Genomic DNA, 25845 nt, shown 5'->3' on the forward strand with positions numbered 1-25845 from the left:
GACTCCTGCTCCAGTCTGAGGTAGCAGGCAGCCTTCTCAGCTGATGGGGAGAGGGCTGGCTGGCAGGGTTTAGGGGTGGACACCTCATCCAGACCCAGCCTCTACTATTCATTCAGAGATGCCCCTTGATGGGCGCTGGGGTGGTGGCTGAGCCGGAATGCACGACCCGGGAGCTAATGCAGCCGCTGTGGTCCTGACCACCTCCCACCAGTCGGTGGGAGCCGCTGCTGCGTTACACAGGCGCTCAGAGGCTGTGTGCGTCAGTGGCAGGTGTCACTGTCAGAGGTTGGGCAGGGCACCGGTGCAGCTAGGGAACACAGCACCACCTCGCTGTGTCATTAATTAAGGGAGGACCTACGTGACCACTGGCCAGCCCAATTGGTCATGTCCCATCACGGTGGAAACCGCCCTTAAAGACCTTGGAGGGAAGCAGCGACTCTGCACAGCCCAGCTCCTCTTGGGAGGAAACTGCCTTTCCTAGGCCTTCTCAGGGAGAAATCGGCACCTGGCATGAATATTCGAGCTCTGCGGGTCTCCGGGCAGCCCCGTCCTGGGCGTCTGGGGCTGGCCCGCGCTGCCCCGGACGTGGGAACTGTAGCCCTCGGAGAGCAGGACGAGCTTGGGAATAAGACAATTCAATAAACCCACAATAAAACATCCGCAGCCTTTCATACTTTTTCACTTTCTTTAACTCAATTTATTTTTCATTTTGTGGACAGAGATTTAGTCTGGGTATTAGTTTATGATTTTTTGCTGAAGGAATTACTCAACACACACACATATAAAAAGGAAATATTATTTTTATCATTTATTTTGTGCCATGTATACCATAGGAGAAAAAAAAAACGGAGTGAAATCACTTCAGTACCGCTGTGTTTTTCATTACAAAGTTATTACATATAGAAATTACTCCAAATTATCTGAAATGAATGGAAATTATGAGGTTTAAATTCCCCAGGTTACTGCAGGCACAGCTCTGGAAATTTATTTTGTCATCTTGCTGAACATAATTGCTACAACAAAATTTCTTCCATTTTACAACTGCAGCATAACTTATTTATACCGGTGTAGCTGTAATTTCACATCAATAAGTTGCATGGGCAGGAATACACAGGTGGTAATTGAAAACAATAATTTGTAGTGAGGTCCAGGTGGGATGGTTGGCTGAGGAAAAGACTCCAGTTACCGTCGGCAACAGCTTTGTGTCATTGTGGCCTCTTCCCCCCATCTGGTTAGCCAACACCCTGCGAACCATCCAAACACAAACACCCTCAATCACATCCCCATGGCTCCCAGGGTGAGAGCCGGGCTTGCCCGACTTCCCACCGTGGCTTGTGCATCCTGGTCTGGAAATGGAGGACGCGGGCCCCGGGGTGATGGGGGAGGCCCGTGCATCACTCTGCAGCCCCCGGCCTCTTCCCTCTCGTGCCTTCCAACTTGCCTCTAGGTTGGGCGCATGTAGGTACCCGGAGCTAATTAAGGTGTTTGATAGATTTCAATTGGAGTATGAGTTCTTGCCAGAAACATCGACAATTCGATTCCCCAAACACAATGCGGAGTGTTAAAATCCACTAATGCTTTATACATTACTGTGTTCCTTCCCAGCTGGAATGTGTGGTCTGGGTACAATACCGAAACGGTCCCCAAACAGGCGTCCTCACTCTTCAGTTCTCTAATTGTTCCTGTTAAGCAGATACAAATAATGAAACTGCAGATGCCTGTGCTAAATCCCCACAGCTGATGAATCTACCCATTTGAATGCAGAGATCCAAAGTCAGATATGAAAGAAATGGACAGGAAATCTGCCCTGTTTAGATTGCAGACCATCGGAAACTGGTCAGAACTGGGTGTCTTTGCTCCTGTACAGTGTTCCATTTCAGGATACATGTGGGAAGAAGAAAGAGGGTGTGGAGGGGGAGAGAGGGAGAAAGAGTAAGAGAGAGAGAGAGAGAGAGAGAGAGAGAGAGAGAGGTAAAGGGGCTTTGTACTAAGTTCAAATGGAAGTGTCATTGCTACATTCATATTTTAGAAGTCATTGTTGTTTCCAAGACCCCAAAGGCTTACAATCACAACGAAATCATTTTTTTAAAGGGCCGAATTAAACTAACACACTGTACCAGAATGCACAGCAGTACTGCGTCTCGGTTTTCCCTGGGTGGTATTAATTATCTTTTGTTGTAGCAAATTGTCTGCCTTGTAAATTGAGCTGAAAGTGTGTCTTCAAGCAGATGCAATGTTTTAATATGTGCATAATGGAACAACTTCTATAACTTCCATGTCCTATAGATCTGTTATTCCATCTCCAGCCATGCGCCTGCCGTTCAAACTGTGTGCTGTGGAGGCTTGTTTGTCATTGTGCAGGCTTAGCCCTTGTCTGTCAGACAGAGGGAACACCACTTAAGTGTTTTCTAGGATCCAAACCACCTTTGTTGAATTCACTCGAAAGCATACATGGCTGTTTCTAGAACTGCAAAACAACAGATGAGATCTCCCAGAACCCCTTTCTTTCCCGGCTCTGGAAGGCATATCTGAAGCAAGGTGTTGGCTGATTTTTATTTTTACTTTTTTTGGTAAGCGGTCCCTTGCAGCGTTCTCATTAGACATGCCTTTCAGAGGATGCTGGCCTGACTCATACCTCTCTCTCCTCTGTTCTTCCCTAAGCGAGTCCTTCCCCCTCACTCCCTCCATCACTTCCTCTGTAGTGCATGCAGCTCAGCACAGACAGGAGTTTTCAGAGCCTGGGTTTGGGGGGGGGGTGCAGAGCTTGCAACTGAGAGACAGATTCGTCTACAACTCCAGCTCAGCATTTACTGAAACTTCCTCCTTCTCAAACTGCTTAAGGATACAAACTAATTAATCCTCACAGTCTCATAAAACCCTTGTTAGAAGGTGATCATTATTGCCTCCACCCCAGCCCCTCCCCATTTCCTATCAGCAGACACCTCATTGCCTCCGCAGTTCTGACAGCCCGAGTCAGAACTGAAAATTCCCTTCTGGTTCTCAGTTCCTTCCAAAACTGAAGCATTTTAACTCTCTCTCCCCTCCTCGTCAGTGCTCTCACTAGGGGAGATGGACGGTCGCTGGACCACTGAATTCAAACTGGTGTGTCCGTGTGTGCTTTGCACATTCAGTCTTATAAGTTGAACACTCGGACAACAGGGAAATCAGCAGAGAGACCCTTTCTCTATATCGCGCCCCCACACTCCCACACCCACACCCACACCCCACAGTCACTCTGATCTCTGTGTGCACAGGGGGTGGGGTTTGGTGCATTGGCTCATCTTTGTGAACAGTAGTCCTCCCAAGTCGACCAACTGGGTGATGCCAGTCCTGACCAAATTTGAATTGATGACTCAACTAAAGAATTAAAATTAGCAAGGCAAGAAAATTCCAAATGAGGTGAGAAAGCTGTAGAAATAGTTCCAGATCCCCTAGTACTGAGCCATTCAATATCATTTCTGATGACAGGGACAGAGCTAGGAACATTCTATGTGGGTGTGAGTCTTTTTCATATATGGAGGGCTGGGTTAAGCTTTTTTTGTGGTTTTTTTTTTTTAAGGAAAATAGTACATGAATCAGGAACAGTGACTTTGGTTTAACCCATTGCAGGCTGCAGCTATAAAGACAGCAGGCAATGAATGGTACCTCTTAGATTTCCTAAGATTTACCTATCTACTCTATCAAACCGAAGTATTACTTACAGGAATAAATAGGGTACAAATGGTATCATGTTTGAACAAGGGCAATGTTACTAAATTCAGTACCTGCAGAGAACCAACCAAACCATTGTTGGAAGGTAGGTTTTGCAGTCCTGCCTCTGCTGTAGGTGACAGTGCACACCCTCCACCCCCCCCCTCGCCCCCCGGCCCAAATCTTGCAAACAAAGCCTTCATCGACTGCTTCTGACACTTAAGAAATTTGTTGTAATTTTCAGAAATGACATCCAATAATTCTAGAAGATGTGCCAGGAAGCCCAAAAGACCTCTTTTGTCTTTTTATGCTTCTGAATTTGATAGCTCCTAAAGATTCTAGAACTGTAAGGAAGGCGATCAAGGGCCATCTTGGGAGCCTTATTAATATGTACAGAAATAGGATTTGCTGAGTACCTCTGCTGCGGTTTCCTCGAAAGTTAAAACAAGTCAATCCACCGATCAGATCAATGCATTTTATTTATCTTCATCTTCTCAGTCAATAGCGTTTATAGATCCTGAGGCATAGACATTAGCAGACAGCCTGCTCCTGCATTGGCCTTCCACCTGTGAATACAAAAAGGCTCGCCTTCTCTTCACATGGATTTTCTGCAGAAACATTGGGAGTTCCCATTTCTACTGACACTAGTCATCTTGAGTCTTTCCAAATTTTTGTAAACACATAATACAAAATGTAACAGCTCAGAAGGCAAAGATAACATTGTAGGGTCTCCTCTAGACCCCACCTCAGCTAAGAATTAAGGAGGAGGATCCTTCAAAGAATTCAAACCCAGAAGCTCTGCTGGGGGTGGGGGCTGGTATGGGTCTGTTTCATCTGCCCCCCCCCCCCCCATGGTGTGTTGCAGGCAGCACACACAGGGAATCAGAGCCTCACACAAGATTCATAAAAATGCACTGAGTTGAGGATGTGATTTCTGATTTCTGAATTATTCCTGTATAAAGAAATTTAAAGTGACTGAGAATATGGGGGATTATCTGCTGGTTGTGAATCTAGAAAGAGGAGAGCAGAAAAATATTTGTGAATTCAAAAATCTTTTTGGCATTTTTTTTCCTTTCTCAAAGGTAGTGCAGAAAAGGTGGCATTTCCTTCCATCTGATGATGCTGGTCTGCAGAGCCTCAGCACGAGGTCCAGCACACAGTGGGCCTGGGGCAGGTAGGTGCTGGAGAAATGAGTGTGAAGCTGTCTGAGATTTGGGACCACATGAGTACCTGCACTTTTCCCTTTTTATTTTCATATGTTAAACACCTGCACACTCCTCCTCCCCTTATTGGGGATGGAGGGACTTTTATTCTAAACAAAGGCTTGGTAGATCAAGGGGGTGGTGTGTGTGTGTGTGTGCGCGCACACGCACGCCTGTGTGACCTTGTCAGAAGGGTACTGGATCCCCTGTCTGCCTGGCGTCCGGAGGAAGGGTAGAGACCCGGCTGTGGCCCAAGCCCTGCCATCCTCTTCCCGCCCCACCTGCTCGTTGTCTGGGCATCAAGAAAGTGGAGAAACATTAGTGTGGGCCAGCTGCCGAAGCCCGGCGGGGTCGAGAGAGAGGTCAAGGTCGGCGGAGAGGCGGCTATTGATCCGGCTTGGAACGCGAGACAGGGAGAGCAGCAAGACTAAAGGGGGAGCTGTGAGACCAGACATTAACAGCTTTCAGCGCTAATGATGCCCGTGCCAGACGGGCAGAAGGAAAAAAAGGAGACTGGAGCGGCAGCTGGGATTGCTCGCTGCCTGCGCCCGGCCGCCTCTCGGGAGAGGAGGAGGAGGAGGAGGAGGAGGAGGAGGTGGAGGAGGAGGCGGAGGGCGAAGGGGCCAGCGCCGGGCTGGGCAGGGCCAGGGCTGCCTCTCCCCGGCCGCCGCGAGATGGAGCGCGCCGGCGGGCGGTGGCGTGTCCGGCCCTGCGCCGGCCCGCCCGCGCGTCCTTCTTCCCGCCGTCGGGGCAGCGCGGGGCCAATGAGGAAGCGCTTCTCTGGCAGTCGTGGCCCGTGCCGCCCCCTGCCCGCTACTTCCTGCTGGAGGTGGGGCGGAGGGTGCCCCCTCCCCAGCCCCAGAGCGCGGGAGGCGGTAGCTGCAGCCGGGGTCCCCGAGTGTGCCGCCCAGTCCTCGTAAGGGCTTCTTTCTTGAAGGGGGCTGCTCAGTTTCCCCCAGGCGCAGACCTGGTCCCTCTCCTTGTAATCAACCCCGTTGGGCGAGGGTCGACGGTCGGGATTTCCGGCGCTAGAGCGCAGGCGACGCGGGCTGCAGGCGTGCCAGGCGATTTGAGTCCAGACCTGCCCCATTGCGCTGTGTGACTTTGGGCAAAACGCTAACCCTCTCTGGATTTCACAACGCCAATTCTCAGAAAGAAGCCTAACTGCTTTCCCAAATTAAAAAATCTGGGCGAATTGGGATGGCTGGTTTATGGTGTTTTAGAGAAGTTTATTAAAGGTGCGTGTGGGCATTATTTTCTTACTTAGGCCACTTTTCTAGAAAGATTTTCGCTGTGGGCGGTTTACAAGGAGAGGGAGGCGCTTCTAGGTCTTGGGCCACGTGGAGGTGGGGTCTGGGTTTGGGTTGGTGGGCAGCTGCGAGTAGTTCCCCGGGGATGGGAGTGTCGACTCGCCCCACCCCATCCCTCTGCACCCGCTTGGCCGGTGACCCTGCAGCCCATCTGAAAAACTACATGCTAGGACACATTTTATTGTTATTCCTTTTTGGGGCGGGGTGGGGTTTGGGCAGGGAGCTTTTTCTTGCCTGGCTAATGGGCGCTGCGCTATGTTAAGTTGTTGGTGCCGTCGCCCCACCCAAGACCTTGGGGGCGCACCAAAACCTGGTGTGCCCCCAAAGGAAAAGGCCCGGAGGGAGGCGGTGCGCCTGGAGGCGTTGCGGCCCAGCCCCTCTCTCGGGTGAAGCAGCCCTAGCCGGGCCTGGGGGCGGGGTGGGGTGGGTGCAGCGCGGGTAGCCTGCCAAGCCCAGCCCCGAGCCAGGCCCCGACCCGCCCAGGCCGCCTCCCGGCCCGAACCGGAGAAATCCTGAGGCTTGAGCGCTTCAGCCGCGTGGCGTGCCCAGCCCAGGAGGTCAGGTCATCAAAAAGAAGAAGTTGGCCGTGGCCTGGGCAGGGAAAGGGGATGTCCAATAGTTCCGCGGCCTTGCCTTGTCCCCGCGCCACGGTGAGGCCCCACCACTTTTCTTGTCCTCGCCGGCTGGAGATCAAACGGGTGAAAAGGCAGCTGTGTCCTTCCCAGTCTGACCGGCAATTTCAAGTCCGGCCTGGGGTGGAGTAGCACTGGGGGGTGAAGGGAGCGTTTTTTCAGGTTGTAGTAATTGTCACGGGGGTGGGAGGGAACTGGGGGACCAGTGTTATCTTCGAGAGATCCGGTCACACCTACTTCTGGGTCAGCACGTATAAGTTTCTCTACCACGTGGAGCACCCCTACCCAGGTACCTACCCCATACTTCCCACAGACCCTGGCCTTAGGGAGTGGGGCCCGTGTTCGATCCCCTAGGGGTTGAAAAGGTGAGGTGTTGGGAGCGCACATTTGGGTGACCACTCTTTCCGGAATGGGACTCCAACACGGTCTCACGTTCCTCCCCCAAACATGCTCTTAGTAGAGTATCTTTTATTTTGTCTACTTGGCTCTCCCAGCGTTTGTAATATCAGGATTTATATGGAGATCCTTTTTGTAGCTTTAACCCCGATCCCCCAATAAAACAAAAAGTAAAAACAACCAAGCTACTATTCCAGGGAGATGAAGCAATCGATCATCTCGCCCAGTCCCAGTGCCCACCCCAATCCTCTTCCACAGCGCCCCCCGAAAGTCCGAAGGAGCTTTTGGTGGGTGGGTGCGGCCTAGCCTTGATTCAACTTCTACACACACCGCACTCCGCCCCCTTCTTAGGGGGTGCTCCTGCTCCCAGGAGGGGAGGAAAAACAAGAGGATTTTTTTTTTAAATTTAAAAATATCCTGCCCACTGCCCCCCTTCCCCCTTTTGCGCTGCCAGTGCACGAGGAGATCAGTGCACAAAAGTGCCGTTTGCACGTGTGGCCGGCCTGGACTGCGTGTGTGCGCACGGGCGAGTGTGTGTGTATGCGTGTGTGTGTGTGTGCGCGCGCGCGCGCGCGTGTGTGTGTATGTGTGTGTGCTTTCTTGTTCTCTTACAGGGTACAATGTTAAAAAGCCACCGCTAGTCGCCCCCAGTGCTCCGACTCTGGGTCTTTTTGTCTCTAGTGCAGATTAAACGTCACTTGAACTTGAATTTTATCCCATTGTACAGAGGCAGCCCCAGCCATAGAGAGACCGAGAGCTCCCAGAGAACCCGGACTCCGCCATCTTCACGTTGCAATCTATAGCTCCTAGTCTGCGCCCGCACCGACCCAGGCGCACTGGGCGAGCCGCCCGTCAGCCCAGCTCTCCCCGGGCCCGCGGCGCCAGGGGAGCGCTGGGGAGCGCTCGCGGGGATCCGGCAACCTCTACGGCCGGCGCCAGCCTGCCAGGTGAACTGGGAAGGAGCCGCTCCTGGAGTCCCCCAGAGCCTCGGAAGGGTCAGTCTCCGAGAAAAAAAACAGGCAGCCCGCAGAAAACCCAGAAACAACTGAGCCTGGGCAGTTTTACATTGCTTTGGGTTTTTTTGAGGGGGCGGGGTAAGGGGGTACGAGACAAGTCCCCAAGTTTTCTTTGCTGTTTTTTCTTTTCTTTTTCTTCTTTTATTTTTTTATTTGTTTGCATTTTTTTTTCTTTCCCCCTCTCCTGGTAGAAGTGCGCTTTCCACCTACCAGACCCTGGAAGAAAGTGTCAGGAGCCGGTGCAAAAATCCGGTTTAAGTTCAAGAAGACATTTGGAAGTCCAGGAGGCCAAGCAGTTTGAAGAAGTGCAAAGGATTTTTTTCTTCTTCTAAAGAATATATTTTTAAAGAAACCAGCCAGTCCGCGGCAAGCAGCAGCAGATTTTTATTTTTTTTTTAATTTTTGCCTTTCTCCTATTTTAGACCGAGGTTTTTATTTTCTTTTCCTTCTCCTTTTCTTTTTGCAAACAAGACAAAAACCAGCATAGAAGAAAGAGCAAAATAAAGAAGAGGAGGAAGAGAGGGCAAGAGAGGAAGGGAAAAAAAAGAAAACCAAAACACCAACCGGGGCAGAGAAGGCGCGGCGGCGGCGGCGGCGGCGGCTCGGACCCCCTCCCCCGGCTCCCCCCATCAGAGCAGCTCTCCGGGCGATGCCAGAATAGATGCCGGGGCAATGTCCCGCCGCAAACAGGGCAACCCGCAGCACTTGTCCCAGAGGGAGCTCATCACCCGTAAGTGTCTGCGGCGTGCGCGAGAGGGGCCGGTGGCTGGGGCTCCGAGCGCCCGAGGCTGGGGACACCGAGCCGGGAGCAGCCGGGCTGGGCGCCGAGGCGGCCCACCAGCTCGCAGAGGCAGCGGCGTCGGCCCAGAGCCTGGTGCGGGGCGGGGGGCCATAGGAAAGTTTCTTAGCAGCCCCGGGAGTCAAGGCGCTGCGCAGTCAGACGCGCCCCGGGCTCAGGGGCCTGCAGAGCGGTGCCGGGCCGGGGAGGGGGCGTGCAGGCTGGAGGAGGTGTGTGTGTGTGCGCGCTGAGCCCGGCTGGACGCTCGCCCCTCGGAGCGGCGTGTGTGGCGGCAGCGGCGCTAGTGGCGGGGTTTGGAGAGGAGGGGGAGGGGGCTGGGGGAGAGGAGGGGGAGGGGGAGCCGGGAAGTGGGGAAAAGTTGGCGAGCGCGTGGGTCCGCGCTCATGGCGCGGGCGGAGGAGAGCGGGGTGCGCTCAGGGCTGGGGGAGACACGGGTCCATCGGCGGCCGCCGGATCCGAGTCCCCGGTCGCTGCACCCGGCCGGGAAGGGCTCCGACCACGCCGGTCCTAAGATTCCGCAGCCGCCTTTCTCACCCCTCCTTTCCCTATTTGCAAAAGAATCCAGCTGCGCGGCTGTTTGCAGGGCTCAGGCACCCCCTCCCCATCTCCCCACCTCCGCTGTCTCCAGGGATGATCTTCTCTTCTTTCCCCCACTCCAAAAAAGGTGGGGGGTTTAGAGGCTGATGAAAAAAAATCCCCGCCACGGGAGGAAAAAAAGGTTGTCAGATAGGAGTGGGAAGAGAGGGATGTGCTTGTAAAACAGTAGTTAAAATAAAAAACAAAGAAGGAAAGATAAAGAAAAGGAGAGAGACCTATCAATCTCTTACCCATCCTTCCATCTCGGTATCTTGCATCTTCTCTATCTAAATAAACAAGGCAGGTCGCAGTGGAAATCCATCGGCTGAAATCGTGTGCATTTCAAGCCAGTGGCGGGGCGGGCAAAGTCAGGCATAGGGGCAGGGTGGCAGCAGCTTGCAATGCCCGAGCTGGGCTTATCTAGAGAAGGGAGAAAGCCAGGGCGAGCGCGAGCGGGCCAGGTACGGGGCTTGCCGCGGAGCTCGCTCCGGGTGCCCGCACGGTTGCACCGGGAAGGTCGGCTCGCAAAGCGCTCTCCGCCGGCCGGCCGCTGCTTCGCGGTGCGCCAACATTTCTCCGCGGTCCTTTTTCTCGCGGTGTTTGGGTCGCTGTTGCTATTATTATTATTATTATTGTTTTTGGTAAATTTTATTGCAATGGAAATAAAACATCCTCTGGGTGCATTCGAGACCGTGGGCAGATTCTGTTTCCTGCAATCCTCCGGGCGCCTCTTCGGGCTGGGGCCAGGCTGCCCGCGCGGAGCTGGAGAGGACTGCGCGCTCAGCCGCGCCGAGGACTGGCTGCTGGGCGGCCGAGAGCCGAATATTTATGTTATATTTTAAAAAATTTAAATAAATAAATAAATAAATATATAAATATATAAAGGGGTTCTCCCCTCCCCTGAAAACCCAGCATAGGAGCCATCTGCTCGGAGCAGTTGCTGCTGTCTCTCCTTTGTTACAACAGATACCTTAGTAAGAATTTGTGAATTTATTATTATTTTTTGGGGGAGGGGAATAGATATTAAAGTGGGGTTCGGCTTGGGAGAGGGATGCCTTTGGAGGAAGGAATGAGGACTTCTCTTTATTTTTCAACATTCTAAAATGAAATAGGACTTGGCTGTTGCATTTAAAAGAAAATGTTTTACAACCAGATTTGAGCCTGGTTTGACCCGGGTCCTCCTTTTCACCAGTTGACATTTCCTCCTTTACCAATAATCAATCGCTTATCTTCGTAATCCCCCACCTTCAGACGGTGGAGTGGTCGTTAGCATGTCTGTGCTTGCAGATGCCTGATTTCTCCAAGAGGCGGTTTGCCCCCACATAGCTTCTGTATAATCGCAAGAGTTGTTTCTGAGGAGGGGGAATGTTGGGGGTGGTCGTGGAAGGGGAATCGTCGGGGATGCATTGCTAAGCTAGCAGCTTCAAAAAAGCAGCCAGGCGTGTTTGCAGTTGTGTGTCAGGGGGAAGAGGCAGGTAGGTGTGCTTGGCTTTTGCTCTCTCCTCTTCTGGCATTCCCGGGACATCAGGAGGAAGCCCCGACCAGTCCAGGAGGGTGGCAGCTGGGCTGTAGGGGGTCAGGGGGACCTGGTGTGACATCCTGTGTTTCATTTGTCCTGAGCCTCAGCATTGGAGCAGGGGCAGGGAAGGAAAAGAGAAGCCAAGGAGAAGGGAGGTGGGGACAAGGAGACAGAGGGCAAAGGGTATCCTGCCTGCCTGTCAGGGCACACGGAGCCCAAAGCATGTGCAGGGGCTTAAGTGGGGAGAGTGGTCCAACCAGTTTCCAGACAAGGCTATTTATTATCAGAAAGCAGCTGGCTTTTCTGTCTGTCCTGTGTCACCCGGGAGGTGGGAGCGCAGGCAGGGGGAAGGCAGGAACTCGGTGCAGTTTAGACCACATGGCCTGTGGATGTGCCCCTCCACAATGGTCAAGGAGCTGTAGGTTGAAGGTGCTCAGGAGCCCTGGCCAGCAAAATGGGTGCTGTCACAGCCCCTACCTGGGGTTCACATTCTAGATTTTAAATGTGAAAAAACCCACCTACAACGTGGTACAGCTTCAGTTGGGTGGCAGCTCGCCTGCCGGCCTGGGGTGCAGCAGCCTCGGGTTCTTTAAGGATGATGCAATGTCGGATAACTGGTGGTCTGGGAGGCACCAAGAGCACACGCATAGCCTAGATAGTCTTGGTGGTGGTGGTGGTGGTGGTGGTGGTGTTGAAGGGCTCCATAATGAGCTAGTTAAATTTACAGACAGGCCCAGTGAGAAGAGGAGGGAGGTATGTAAGAGTGTGGAAGACAGCTGGGGATGAAAACCTGGGCTTCTGGTTTGTTTCAAAATGTTTGACCCAGATGGATATGGCTTTTCAAACCGGAGGACAGACACAGCTATTAATAAAAACAAACACAAAACAACACAGTGACAATAGTGGAGAGGGGAGAGAAGAGGGACAGTGAGCACCAGGCGGAGGGAAGGGCGCGGAGCTGGCTGTGCCAGACAGGGTGGGTGGAGAGCCGCGCGGACACGGTCCGTGGGGGAGCCGAGGCTTTCCGAAGAAAAGAGCATGTCCACGGGGAATGGCAGCACCCTAGTGGAGGTGATTTTTCAACAACCCCCCAACAGCTTTCTTTGGCAGATGAACGATTTTCTGTATGAATTCACAATTTTGCAAAAACAACCAGAGACCTAATATTTGACTCGGAAGTTAGGCTGTGTTAATTCCACGGTTGCCTTTAAATTAGGTTTTGCTGTAGGCTCTGCTCACAATGATCTTAAACTCCCCAGGGTATGGCTGTATACCTCCAGTTGTCCACAGATCTTCCAAAAGTGGGCCTCTGATAAATTTCATAAGCTATAGGCCTCTCTCTCTCTCTCTCTCTCTTTTTTTGGTTGTTGGTAGGGGGAGTGAAGTTTGTCTCCCTTCTGCACAGAAGGAAACCCCATGTCATTAGAAGTGTGATATAAGTCAGCTGCTCTGATTCCATGGGAGAATAAAATGTGTTCATCAAAGGTGTTATGCCAGGCTGGTTTTATTCATTTGTAATTCACACCTGAGAGAAAACAGCCGTGAGCATATTTTAACAACCCCTAATATTTTTAAAGGGTATTCTTTTTAAAGGGTATATTCTTTGCCTCTCTTTATATTATGTACCGATATCTATTTCTTTTCTTTTTTATTTTATTTTCTTTCTTTTTCTTTTTCTTCTTCTTTTTTATTTTTTTGAGGAGAAGAGGTTGCTATCTGCCTGTGCTCTGGCCTTGGTGATTTTTGTCTGGCCTTCAAAATATTTCGTAACCGAAAACAAGTCATTTCTCAAGTGCTGGAGCGAATGCAGTGCTTTGGGGAGACCAGCCTCAGGAACCGGGAGAGAGGCTGAGGTCGGAGGGCTGGGTGTGGTGCTCTGCTGACCACTGTGCAGGACCAGACGAGTCCTCCGGACTGAAGGAACGGCCAACCTCGGGGCCTTTGACCACGATGCTGTCTCTGTGAGATGGAGCAGGCAGAATAGTCCCTGTACAGATACCTGTTTCTGGCTGCCGGGTGCACCAGTTTCCAGCACCTTATCAGAATTGAGCTCTTGGCACTGTCTTTCCGCTTCGAACACGGCTTGCACCAGCTTTTCCTTTTTCCTTTTCATCTCCCTTCCCCATCGCTTTGCAATCCTTGTTGCTTGTTGTGATAAAAGACTTTCCAAAATAAACTTTCAGTTGCATTGGCTTCTGGTGGATGGCAAGCCTGAAGCGCCGAGCCGCGCCTGGCTCCTCTTGGCAGCTAGGGGGCGCTCGGCGCCCGTGTCATGGCTCTGCGCCTTGGCTACAATGGGCTAGGAACGGGCTTCCGTAGGCAGCCCAGGCCCTTGACGTTGCCGCAAGATGTCCTAAGTATGAAGTTGTAATATTGATTTTCTTGCAGAGATTCGAGCAGGACAAAATGAGAATATAAGTTTGAGAAATCTATTTTCAAGCTATCAGCATTGATTTACAAGCCCTCACTTGGCAGATGGGGGCATTTTTCTTTTCTTTCTCTTTAAAAAACAACAATTAAAATGGTGAGTTTTGAATGGTGTGTTTTCCCCGATTAGTCTGTGGCCTTGACTTTCTGAAGAATTCCTTTAGGCTGCCGAGGCATTCCTGACCTGGCGGGGGGGGGGGGGGGGTCTGGGAAGGATGATCATTTTGTCCCTTTGCGGACTGCGTGTCACAGAGGCAGGGAACAGCTTGGAATCACTGCTTTGGGGAGTCCTGTGCCTGCAGCAGCTTAATGAACGGCAGTCCTTCTAGCTCCGATTTTGTAACACGGGGATTCTCAATTCCATTTACTAAGTAATATTCCCACTGTACTAAAGAAAATAGCACCATTCCCCAAAGATATAAAATACCAACTCAAATAACGTGTGAAACTTTGTTTGGAAGGGATGGTATGCTTGCTCAGCCCAGCGTTGCTAAAACCTTTCACCCTCAAACAGGGCTCCTAACGGGTGGCTTTTAATGTGACTTTCTCCCCTATACATGCCGTCTCATGCTGGGGAATTATGTGTGCTTTTGATCACATTGATTTCTGGATCTGTAATGCCTTCAAGTTCAAGAAATCTGGAGACATCACAGTGAGCCCGAGTCTTGTGCTCGAGTTCAATACATGGGCAGAAGAGGTTACCCTGCGACAGGAGCGTGTGCTTTATTCTAACCTGAAAGGCAAGTAAATTAGGTCAGACAAAAGCCGGGCGCTGTCATCAGCCGGAGAGCAGCCTTCCCTCTCCGGTACAGAGGGCCGGCAATTTATCTGATGATTTCTCTACTTCATTTAATGTTTGAATCGAGCCAGTTGTGAGCGTACCACGGCAGTGGGCTCATGTGACAACTCAGAGATGGAGTGGCACCATCCCCCGGCCCGCCGCTGCGGGTTGGGCAGTGGCCTCTGGCCTGTAGAAAACCGTTAAAAGAAGATTCATTTTAGAAATCCCTGATCCCGTGCCTTGGAACCTGGGAGTTTCACAAGCTGTAACTACACGCAGACCATGGAGAGGACAAAGCTTGAAAAAATACATAGGTGGTGGGGGGGTGACAATAAGGCTCCTGACATTTGAGGACTGTCTCCTGCATCTCCTACGGCTCAGGGACGGACCCTCCGGCTGTCCGGTTAGGTGTCCTGCCTTTAGCTGAAACTCTCCAAGGACCTTTGGCCTCTAGGTTGAATGCTGTTGTCACATTTGGAAAGACAAGGGAAAATAGTGCCGTTTGGGGACTGCGCCCTGCTCTTGCCGAGTCAGGTTGCTGATGCCCACCGAGCAGCTTTCTCTGGAGGTGGTGTCCGTGGCGGCAGGGACACTGGCATGTTTTTTAATGGGGAGAGGGCACAAGAAAAATACCAGGAATGAATGTCTGTGTCACCCCGCTCCTCCGGGTATGGCTTTGTCACTTCGAAGCATTCTTTACTTATGAGCAGGCCTGGAGTCTTATGTGTTCTGTCTGTGTCCCCCCAGGCCCTGCTCCCCGCTCCCACAAATCTCTCTGTCTCAGGGAGCCCATAGTCACTGAGATCTACTCCTGTCACCCCCCTCCCCAAGGAGAGCTGTGTGTGGACTGCCCCCCTGAGCAGTCGTTTGCCCAGGGCGTGTGTAAGAAGTACCGAGACCGGGCTCCTCGGAGACACGTGAAAGCTGACGGACACACTTCTTGCATGAACCAGTGAGGGGGACGAGGGGGGGGACAGCATCCTTTTTTACTGGCAAGTGACAACAGATCGGAGGTCTGATTAATGGTGCTTGCTACCTTCGCGGGGACTTTTCCGTCCAGCATTTTGACATATGCAGGTCTTTTGTGTAGTTGGTGAAATTCAAGGAATTCATTCTTTCTTTCTTTCTTTTTTTTTTTTCTGAGGCAGCCGATAATCTGCTTGGGTGTTGAATTAGGCAGGCTGAGCTGTTGTACTTACTATAATGAAAACCCAGGCCACACAAAATTAAGTAACTTCAAAGTAAACAAAAGAAAACAAAACAAAAAACCCCTCTGTTTTACATAACTTTTTTATGACCCCCTTGCACTGCAACTGCTGAAATACAGCCACATTGGTTCATGTTCTTACGAGCCCTCCACTAAAACAACACAGAGAGAAACGACCGTGGAAAGTTGAATGCCAATGTTATTGTGATTCACGTGGGCTTCAGAAATGGAGGTGCTGCTCAGGGAAAAAAAATGGGGTCGGTGTGAAGTGGCGACATTGGACACGAGCTGTGGAAAGCTGCCCGGCCCCTGCGATTCTGGTGTTACCCTCAGAAGGTGCCCCAGCTGCGTGGGCTTGCAGCCGGTGGTGTCCTGAGTGGAGGGCCCTTCTTTCCTCTTGCTTAGTGGCTCCTTTGAGAGAGCACAGCCTTCAGTAAAACAAACCCTCTTCACCTGGCTGCAGAGAACGCTTTTCTGCCGCACCCTGATTGCCCTGTGGTGGCTCTGAGGATTAGAGGGTTCTGCAGCTTTACAGGATCTCCTGTAAAGGAGATTTAAAAGAATTTCTATACATTGTGGTAAATCCTTTTTAAAAAAAATTTTTTTAAATTGACTTATATTTATCAAAACGTAGGTCACTCCTGTTTTTCAGAATCGTGGACTTTGCTTCTTCTTAGTAACCTTTTAGTAACAGACCGGATCCGTGAAGACCACGCGGACGCTGTTTTCCTGATCTATCTGGTCCTTTTTCCCCCCTGATTTTGAATGTGTGAGACCTGGGTTCCCGAGCCCAGTTTTGGGGGTCCTGGAGAGGTGTGTGCGGTGTGGGGAGGGGAAAGGTTGGACTGAGTCTGTAGAGCAAGTTAGGGTATTTTCCAGGGAGCTGTCTGGGATACGCGGACGTGTCCTGGGACCAGGCGAGGGTGCCTGGGATCATGTGTGTATCTGAGGCATCCTCGCACTAGTCCCCTTGTGAGCTGCCCGGCCTGTGTGGCTGACGTTCTTCCCGCCCCCCAAACCTCTTCTTGGATCGGGAATCCTGACTTCTGGAATGGAGGTCGGGCCCCGGCAGCCAGAGCCCTGGTCACTTTCCTGGGAAGGGCACCCGCATGGCAGATAAGGTTGTGTATTGGCTGCCTTTTCTCTGTCTTCTGCTCAGATGTCAGAATCTTGAAGATTTCATTGTGAGACAATGTGCTGTGGTTGGCGTGGAGCAGATAGGGCCTCGTGTGTCTGGGGTGGGGTGGAGTGGGGTGGGGGGTGATCCCGTTGTGCATCCGTCTGGTCCCTTCAGTATTTTGAGGGTGGTAAGGAGGCGGCCTTTGGAGGGTCTCCGGGAGGCGCAGGGCCTGGACCACCTGTTCTGCGACACCTGGAACAGGTGGACGCCTCAGACGTCTGTAAAGAGGGCAGGTGGGCTGGGGAGAGAGTCCGTCAGTATTACTGTCCTGCTTCAGACCCGGCCCGCCTGTGCCCTCCCAGGATCCACCAGCAGCGCCAGGCCTTGCTGGCTGCAGGAATTTGGTGGGAAAATGGGCTGGGACCGGGCTTGCGGCCCCCACCCTCACACGTGTCCTAACCCTTGGTGGCTCTGTGAGGACTGTCCTCCCGATGCATGCCAGGCTGGGCAGGTGGTCCCCTTTGATCTGCGTTTCCTCTGCTGGACACTTCACCATTTCCTGTGTTCGGAGAACTTCATAAAGCCTCTTGTGCCTGAAAGCGTCATCTAGTCATAGATTATTTTCTCCACTAAGAATTGATTCCTTCTCTCTCCCCTCCCCCACTTCCCCCTCCCCTCTCTCTTCTCTTTGCCCCTCCCCACGGTTGTTATTTTCTCTTGGATCCAATAAATTAAAAATTGATGGCAGCGAAGCAAGCGTTATGCTCTGTCGAGTGCGCGTGTTGGTCGCGGTTCGGTGTCGCCTGGAGTCCTTTTCCCTCCCGGAGTGTTCTGGGGAAGGGGGGGCGGTGAAGCGATCCCTCCACAGATACTGGTGAGCCCAGTGAGGGCCCCTCTTCGCAGGAAGCAGGTATAAAGTCTCCAGTCGGATGCAAAGCTCGGCGGATGGATGCTGTACCGTTCTTGTAAACATGCGTGTACATCATGGTGGCGTCAGTGACGTTGGTGGCACACAATTTTAAGATCCTGGCACCCCTCCCACCACACATCCTTCCCTGCCCCCCCCCCCCCCGGGCCAAATCTCTGCAACAGTAATTCTGTGTATGTTTCTCCCAGACTGTGGCTTAGCCATGGAAGATAGAGATTTGGGTTTGAATCACTGCAGGGTGAGGGGAACACGGTTTGTGTGCTGTGTGTGCAGCCGTGCTCTGGAGACAGCAGGCCCCGGCCTCTTGGCTGGAATTCCCCAAAGGGCAGGTGCAGGGGCAGTTGTGAGAGATGGACCAGGGTGGGCGGGGTTCCGGGGGGCCCTGCCTTTGGGGGGATCACTGGCCAGGTAAGGCCCTGCTAAGCCTGCACAGCTGCGGGGGGCCTGCAGGCTGTCTGGCCGCCGGTGGTAACCACTCCTGTCTTCTGCCCGAATTCCTCCGCCGCTGAGCTGTGGGCACGAGAGTTTGCCTTAGGATCAAGGGCTTCCCTGTGCACTTAACATTGTCCGTTATTATTTGTGAATCCTGATTTCATTGTTTCTAAATGCACTCACCAGCTGGGAGGAGGCCCGGCCTTGTAAATAAAATGTGGTTTTGTTGTAAAAGAAAATTAATATGTGTGTGTGTGTGTGTGTGTGTGTATAAATATGTATTTGTCTGTGCACTTTAGGATTTAACATGGCAGGACCCACCCCAGTCTGATATGTGACTTTGGGACAGGTGGCCTGTGCCTCCACTTCCGTTCTGTCCTAATGACTCGGACACTGTGGCGATCCCCCGACCTTGCAGGGCATGAAGTGAGAGCCGCGCTGTCCAGGGCCGCCTGACTGGGGCGCGTCCCACAGCAGCGCACGTGGTCTCCGAGGGAGATCTCAGCGTGGCTTCTTTCTGTGAGGCCTGGGTCCGCCGGGCAGGGCGGCTGGCTGGTTTGCGGGGCCTGGGAATTCGGAAGGCTGATTTTGTTTGTCTCTCCTTCTTCCTGGTGCTTTCTCGTCTCTGGGTGGCAGTTTGGCCCGCTCCGCCGCCAGGCGGAGGCTGGTTCTCGGAGGCTGTGCGGAGCGGTGCGGCTGGTGCCCGCAGGGTCCTGGGGGGTCCAGACACGGCCTCACTTTGCCCTTCGCTGAGCTTGGCCAGGTGGCTCTTTCTCCTCTGATTTCTCCCATCAGTGGTACGGTTCTGAGAAGGGACGCACATGCACTCCACACACCCAGCTTGGTATCCGCCAGCCGGCGGAAATGAAACCACAGGCCGACTCGGGGGGAGTCTCCCCAGGCCCGGTGTGAGCTTGTAAGGCTCCGCGCGCTGTCTTGGCCCACCCCCCGCTGACCCAAACCTTTGACAGTTCGGGGGCTCAAGGCGCCCCTGCTGCCTGAACAGTGGGGGTGCCGTGGCCACCGTCCTGGGAAGTGTCTCCTGCAGCGGGCCCCACACCCGGGGAGGGGGAGGAAACCCCGTTCTTGGAGCGGGTGACCCCGTCTTCATCCAGAGTTTTCCCATCAACACTGAAAGGGGTGAGGGCTGGAGGGACAGTTTCTGGTGGATGTTTCTTTGCCTCCTGGCCTTCCTTGCCGGCCGTGAGCTGGTTCCCGGGTCGCGGAGGTAGACGTTCAAGTTCGGCGCTGTGTGTCGGCCGCCAGCAGGGCCGGGCTGCCCAGGTTGGTGGGCCCGGAGGGGCCTGGAGGCGGAACCGGACTGCAGAACAGTGAACCGCGTGGTCGACTTTCAAATCGGGGCTCGCTCCCAAGGCTGGCAGTGCCAGGAAAGTGAAAAGGCAGAGACTGTCCAATCAAGGAAAGCTTACCAGATGTTACCAAAAAAAAAAAAAAAAAAGAGGCGGAGGCGGAGGACGAGGAAGACGGAGCTGGTGCAGCCAGTCCTTCTTGCAAGAGGTGGGAGGGAGGGGAGGCATGCTTGCAACAGGCACGTGGGACCCTCCCTAATTTTTAAACGGGCCCGTGTGTCTTGCGGAGGACAGAAGGAATCGAAATTATGTAGCTTCAGACCCCCTGGCAGAGAGGACCTGGTCATGCTTCCTAGAACTCCTGCTGCTGCAGGAGAGCCAGGGAGGGGGCTGAAGAAGTTAATGGAAAGCAAAGCCACGGCACCGAAAAGGAAACCGAAGGTGAAATTGAGCAAGAGAAGCCGCCTCCCTCTGGCCCCAGGGAAGGGCTGAGAGGCTGGGAATGTGGACGGGTCCACTCTTGTGGTTTATTTTCATCAGATGGCCTTCCCCAGGGGGCAGCGTGCTGGCCTGTTCAGAAGAGGCTCCTGACATCCTACCCAACAAGAACGTGCCCGTTTCATTTGAATTCTCAATTTCATTTGGTCCTCTTTTCTTTTTTTTTTTTTTTGCTTTCCAGCTCTTTTCCTTTGGGCCGCTCTCTCGTTCTCTTCTTCTTCTTTTTTTTAAACAAAACAATATTTTGACACCGTCCTCCCATTTATTAGACTTCCTTCTCTAGAAATGGTGCACAATACATCCTTATATTTCTAAAGAACTGTTTCCACAGCCCTCTCCTTTGGCTCTGAAATTATGTACATGTAATTGGTAATTAAAGGTGTGAGCTTTTCAATATAAACAGTATTGCTCAATGTTAGATCATTCAAGGGACAAGAGGTCTCGAATAATTACCTTTTCCATCCTGACAAACGGTGCTCAGGAATCCCGTGGTCCCCGCCCCCCCAACACACACATACACAACCACCATTCGGAGGGAGGGTTGTGATTATATTCGAACGGTAGGAAAGCATCTTTTCAGGAAATAAATTGGTAAATTAATTACGTAGCATTGTCTTCCCACTCCCTTTTAAAGCAAACCCCCAATTTCTTCTTAAGGTGTAATGAAGGGTGTCTGGGGCTGGCTTCGTGGGAAGCCTTTCCTTGTGCCTTCTAGGTCCTTTTTTGTTAGAGGGAAGCAGACCCCAGATTTAGGATTTCCTCGTCTGCCGGGGATGATTTGTACGACAGCTTTTCTGATGCATGTCTGCATTTAGTCCGTTGCAGGCTCTGTTTGCTCTGCTAGGACCCCCGTCGGGGTCTCAAACGCTCGTCTCCCTCCGTAGCAATACCTGCTCATGGGCCTGGACATGCATATTTCCCACGTGTTCTATCTATGTCGTGAACCGAGGACTCTAGACTCAGCCCAGTGCGTGGACTCTCATAGGCCCCCGAGGAGCCTGCGTTCAGAAAATCCAGGGCAGTGATTTATGTGCAGGATGAAAGATGCCACAGAATTTTTTCCTTAAATTATCTGTTCTTTGGCTCTGGCCCGCCAATAACTTCACTGCCACGGAATGTGTTTTTCTCTCTTCTCTTCCTTCCCTCCGATCTTCTGTGGTTTTCACGGTCCTTCCCCCGACGTCACGCAGCTTTTAAGATTTACCTGCCTCCCCGGGTGTCCAACCTCTGAGGACCCTGGCACCCGTGTCGTCCCACCCGACTCCTGACATTCACTCTCAGAAAATTCCCCACCCCGAGTTCGCTCAGACCCGGAGGGAAGATGCAACCTCCCTGTCCATGTCCCTGATTTATGATGCTTTTTCTGCTGCCGAGTTTTTGAGGCATTTATTAGCTTCAACATATTTGGGTCCTGTACCCCTTGGAAGGAAGGAAGGAAGGAAGGAAGGAAGGAAGGAAGGAAGGAAGGAAGGAGGGAGGGAGGGAGGGAGGGAGGGAGGGAGGGAAGGAAAGAAGGAAGGAGTGTATCGGCTGCTCAAGAAATATGAAAATATACAACCCATGGAAAGTGGAGTTTGTTGTCTGCCAAGACATGCTTTTGGAGTCTGAAGAATTCTTTTTCCTTTTCTTCTTCTGGGAGTGAGAGTAAAACCCGCAAGCGAGAAAGGAGAGGGGGCTTGATGAGCGTCGGGAAACCGATGGAGCAGTGGAGGTCTGGCCAGGTGCCCTGCGCTTGCCGGGACCACCAGCCGCCCCTCCCAGCCACAGGCCTGCCGGGTCCCTTCCCTGCGTTGTGCTTCCTTTTGATGTTTCTCTTTGGAACCCACACTACTTGTTGCTCTCTGAGCATGTGGGCTTCTGTCTCTCGGAAGGCCTGGTCCTCTGACGGCTACCGGGGTTTCTGTTTTCCTGTATGGTGTGCAGCCAGGTCTCGGGTAGGGGGATGCAGGTTAGACTCGCAGGAGTGGGGAAGCCCTGAATGACAGGTGGAGTGAGAGGGGGCGGTGGCTCGAGCCTCAGCAGGGCCAGGTGCCTCTGACTTTTGCTCTCAGCCGTGGCTCCCAATCGGCGGCCCCACCTGGGAGGCTTGAACAATCTCCGCCTGATGCTTGGGTCCCAGGGTCACGGGGCATGGAAGGTTTTCCAAGCTCCTGCAGTGATTCTCAGATGTTGCAAAGTTTGACAGACACATCTCTAGCTGATGCTACCACGTCCGGGATGGCTGAGTGGCCTGCGAAACCGGGGTGTGTGCTGTTGCGTGTGGACATGCTATGTGTGTGTGTGGGGGTGGGGTGGGGGTTGGCAGAGACTCTACTAGAAAGCAGTAAGGTCAGCCCTGATTAAACCACAACCTTGGGGAGCTGTGACGTTGCTCCTGGAATCTCAGCTTGCCCATCTGTCCCCTGCCTGTGGAGTGGCACGCCCCGTGCCTCCAAGAGTCCAAGAGAGGACTCGGTGGACTCGGCCGTCCCGCCGCGGAGGGCGCCTGCCCATAGGAGGGGAAGGGTTGGAATGTGCCCGGGGTCCTTGTGATTGCCTAAGCCCATCTCTGTCTTCTCTGCCCCCCTTCTCCTTTCTCTCTGCAGCGGAGGCTGACCATGTGGAGGCTGCCATCCTTGAAGAAGACGAGGGTCTGGAGATAGAGGAGCCCAGCGGTCTGGGGCTGTTGGTGGGTGGCCCTGACCCTGACCTGCTCACCTGTGGACAGTGTCAGATGAACTTCCCCTTGGGGGACATCCTGGTTTTTATAGAGCACAAGAAGAAGCAGTGTGGTGGCAGCCTGGGCGCCTGCTACGACAAAGGCCTGGACAAGGGCAGCCCGCCGCCCTCCTCGCGCTCCGAGCTCAGGAAAGTGTCCGAGCCGGTGGAGATCGGGATCCAGGTCACCCCCGACGAAGATGACCACCTGCTGTCGCCCACGAAAGGCATTTGCCCCAAGCAGGAGAACATTGCAGGTATGGAACCTTGCACTCGCCTGGCCTCTGCACAAACCTCGTCCCGAGTCCCACGCCCGCCTGTCCCCCTCCCTGTGTTGGGGGATCGCCCTCTGACTGAGGGTGTTGGTGCTGGGATGGACCGGGAGCCACCAAGATTGTCTGTGGGCCCACCCACGGGGCTGGCCCTTTCTGAGGGCCTGCCATCAGGTGACCCTCAGGAGGGGACAGGCCCAGGGTTCAGGGCGGCCCGACTGGCTGAGGTCTGCTTTGCTTTTGGCAACGGGACGCTGCGCAGCGGCGACCTAATGCACAGGTAGCCCGGAGGACGGAATGGGAGTCTGGAAGTCTGGTTGGCCCTCCCTCTGTCTGCGTTCATGGCTCAGTCTCTGGCTCTGCAGCCAGATAGAATTGGGTTGGAATCTGTCCTTCACAACTCAACCCAGTCTGTTTGCCCATCTGTGCAATGGAGCCTGGGACACCTCTTTCGTCAGGGTTGTTGCGAGCTTGCGGGACTGCACGTGGGTCCTGGAAGTCACTTATGAGTGAGATCACTCATTCTCTCCCCCTCTTCTCTCTGGCCTCAGTTTCCCATCTGTGCGAGAAGACCCTTCTGACACCGGCTTGCCTGGATGGGCAGGTCTGGGAAAGGGCTGTGGGCACTTGCCCGAGCACGGGCCCCCTTGGGGTGGTTGCACATGCTGTCTGGCATGTCCACTTGAGCGGCCCCCTGGACCACTGGTTCATATCACCTGAAGCAGAGGTACAGAGCATGCGTCCTCCGGCCAGTCTGCCTACCGCAGTGGGTTTGCATTGCGGCCCTGCCTTCAGGCCGCAGCCCTGGCCGGCCCGCTCTTCTTCCACGGAGTCCAGGCCCTGTGCACACCAGAGCGCTTGCTTCTGGCTCCTCCTGGCGAGCCCAGGAGAGCTGGGGGACCAAGGAGGGCTCTAGCCAGCCCGTGTCCCCTAGAGCAGCAGACCGTCTTACAGCAAGACGGCGTCAGAGTGTGTTCAGATGAGGGTTCTCATCCTGAGGGCTCACTTTAGACGAGTCGCTGCTGGGCCCCTGCCTCAGTTTCCCCAGCTGTCAGCAGGGAGTGGTAACCCTGGCGAGCCCGCATGAGGATTAAAGGAGCAGCGGTTCCATGAATGCTTTGCCAGGGGAACGCTCTATTCAGGACGCCCCTCCTGTGCTGCGCTGTGCAGGTAGCGAGCGGTAGGGGGCCTGCTGGGAGGATGTGCGATCCCTCTCCACCGTTCTTTTTGGTCACAGAAGCTAGCGGGGGTGCCAGAGGGGCTGAGGTGGTAGTGCTCCTTGGAGGGTGAGCCTGGTGAGCCTGGGCCCTCCACTCCCACCGGTGAGACGTATGGGCGTGTGCAGAGACCCCTACCGCCAGGAGGCAGCGGGTAGGGTGATACAGCAAGCCCGGCTTCTCTGTAGCAGCCAACGTGGCAGCTCTGTGATGGTGGGCCTCACTTTGCCCATCTGTAAAATGGGCTCAATGAGCTCTGTCCTGTGGAGACACTGCTGGTATGCTTTGGGGTGGGCGGGGACACAGGCCTGTGGGCCTTGCCTTCTGGGCGTGTCCCAGCGGCAGGGTCTCATGCTGCTAAGGTTCCCAGGGCATTAAGAAAAATGTCTCAGGTGCCCCTCCCCCAGGTGCCCCCCCCCCCAGTCTTACAAACCCTGGTTTCTGAGTTCTGTTCAGTTCTGCGTGACACTTCCTTCGTCAAGGCTGGGGCCATCAGGCGAGAAGGGTCCCTTTTGTCTGTGTTGTTGGGAGTCCCCCGCCTTTCTTGTCTCAAATTATCCTTGCTGGTGGTGTGAGTGAAGGCCTGGCTGTCTGGGCTGGCCCCTGCCATGGGGACACCGGCTCTCTCCACGTTTCAGCGGAAGGGTTTTCTGCGTTTGCCAGAAACCCTTCCGAGTCCTCATGGCCCGTGGAAGGGATTTCCCAGCGAGAGGCCGCAGCTCACTGAGGGAGGCTTGTTTTAGAAAGCGACTAAATATGATTTCATAAAAGGCCAAGTTAATCTCCCAGGCGCTTTGTCGTCCCCCCCTGTCCCCCCTTTCCCTTTCCGGGGTGCAATGGGCGGCAGCCCCCATCCACTACTTGTATTACTTGTATTTTATGTGTGACCAAAGATCCTCTCGGCCTTTCTGTTCTGCGACAGGACAAATGGATTTCTTCCTTCTTGAAGAAATATGTAAAAGAATCCCTTAGAAGTCGGAAGAGATAGGATTGTTCAAAGCATTTAAAATGTTATTTTAATCAAAGGCACAAAACAGTCTTCGTGCCATGTCAGCCGGAGACGCCTGTCCCCTCTGACAACCCCCCGCACCCCCCCTCTCTCTCTTTCTCTCTCTCTCTCTCTTTCTCTCTCTCTCTCTCTCTCGTCCCCCACCTTTCCCCTTTCCCTTCCCCACATTGGCACCAACTTTTTTTTTTTTTTATTTAATAAAAAGGAAAGATTAAAGAATAAAACTTCAGGGGCTCAAATGTATAAAGTAATTTAATATGGTGGGAGCATTAATTATTTTAGCTTAATTGAATTCTGAGGACTGCAGTGGTTGCATTTTTGTAGACAAGCCCTGTTTATTATTTCTCTGTGTAGATTAACAGTAAAGGAAACACAGATAACTTTCAGTTATTTATTGTAAAATAAATGTGTCAATTCATGTGTAAAGCGGGCCGCTCAGAGATAATTGAGTCTTTATATTTTAAGAGGGGGACTAGGAGGCCCGGGCACCTTTCCGCCCGGGCATCCGGAACCCCGCACGGCTGCCGCCCATGCGGTGGGCACCCTGGCCGCCCCGGCCTCTCCCCTGCGCCTGCTTCCCGGCTGCGGCTGGGAGGGGACGCTCCAGACCGTCTGTGCCCCCTGTCCTCAGGGCCGGTGGTTGTTGATTCTTGGGACTTCACCTCTGGCTTGGCCATTGGAGGTGAGGTGCCCACGGTGGCCAGGAGGGCCATGGCTTTTCGTGGAGGGCCGTCAGCGTGTTGTCCCCTTGCTGCCGGGTGCTTCTGGAAGTCGCGCTTCTGAACCGGATGGGCAGGGCCGGCCTGT

The 25845-nt window shown here is 53.3% G+C and overlaps 1 protein-coding gene across 4 annotated transcripts in view; it reads left to right on the top strand.

Moving 5' to 3' along the window:
• Window positions 1–6757: 6757 nt before the first annotated feature.
• The window catches only part of BCL11B (BCL11 transcription factor B), a 99513-nt gene continuing 80425 nt past the window's right edge, over window positions 6758–25845 (top strand). The window contains exons 1-4 of one of the 4 annotated variants that reach the window (XM_066388353.1): window positions 6759–6852; window positions 7958–8225; window positions 8438–8976; window positions 22429–22797. In XM_066388353.1, the coding sequence (XP_066244450.1) occupies window positions 8919–8976; window positions 22429–22797 (427 nt within the window). In that variant the 5' untranslated portion in view covers window positions 6759–6852; window positions 7958–8225; window positions 8438–8918. Of the gene's footprint in view, window positions 6853–7957; window positions 8977–22428; window positions 22798–25845 lie in introns of all 4 variants that reach the window. The other 3 variants (XM_066388354.1, XM_066388355.1, XM_066388356.1) reach the window with 3 other exon arrangements.

Source organism: Saccopteryx leptura, chromosome 6 (genome assembly GCF_036850995.1).
Source record: "Saccopteryx leptura isolate mSacLep1 chromosome 6, mSacLep1_pri_phased_curated, whole genome shotgun sequence".
In the NCBI taxonomy this organism is placed as follows: Eukaryota; Metazoa; Chordata; class Mammalia; order Chiroptera; family Emballonuridae; genus Saccopteryx; species Saccopteryx leptura.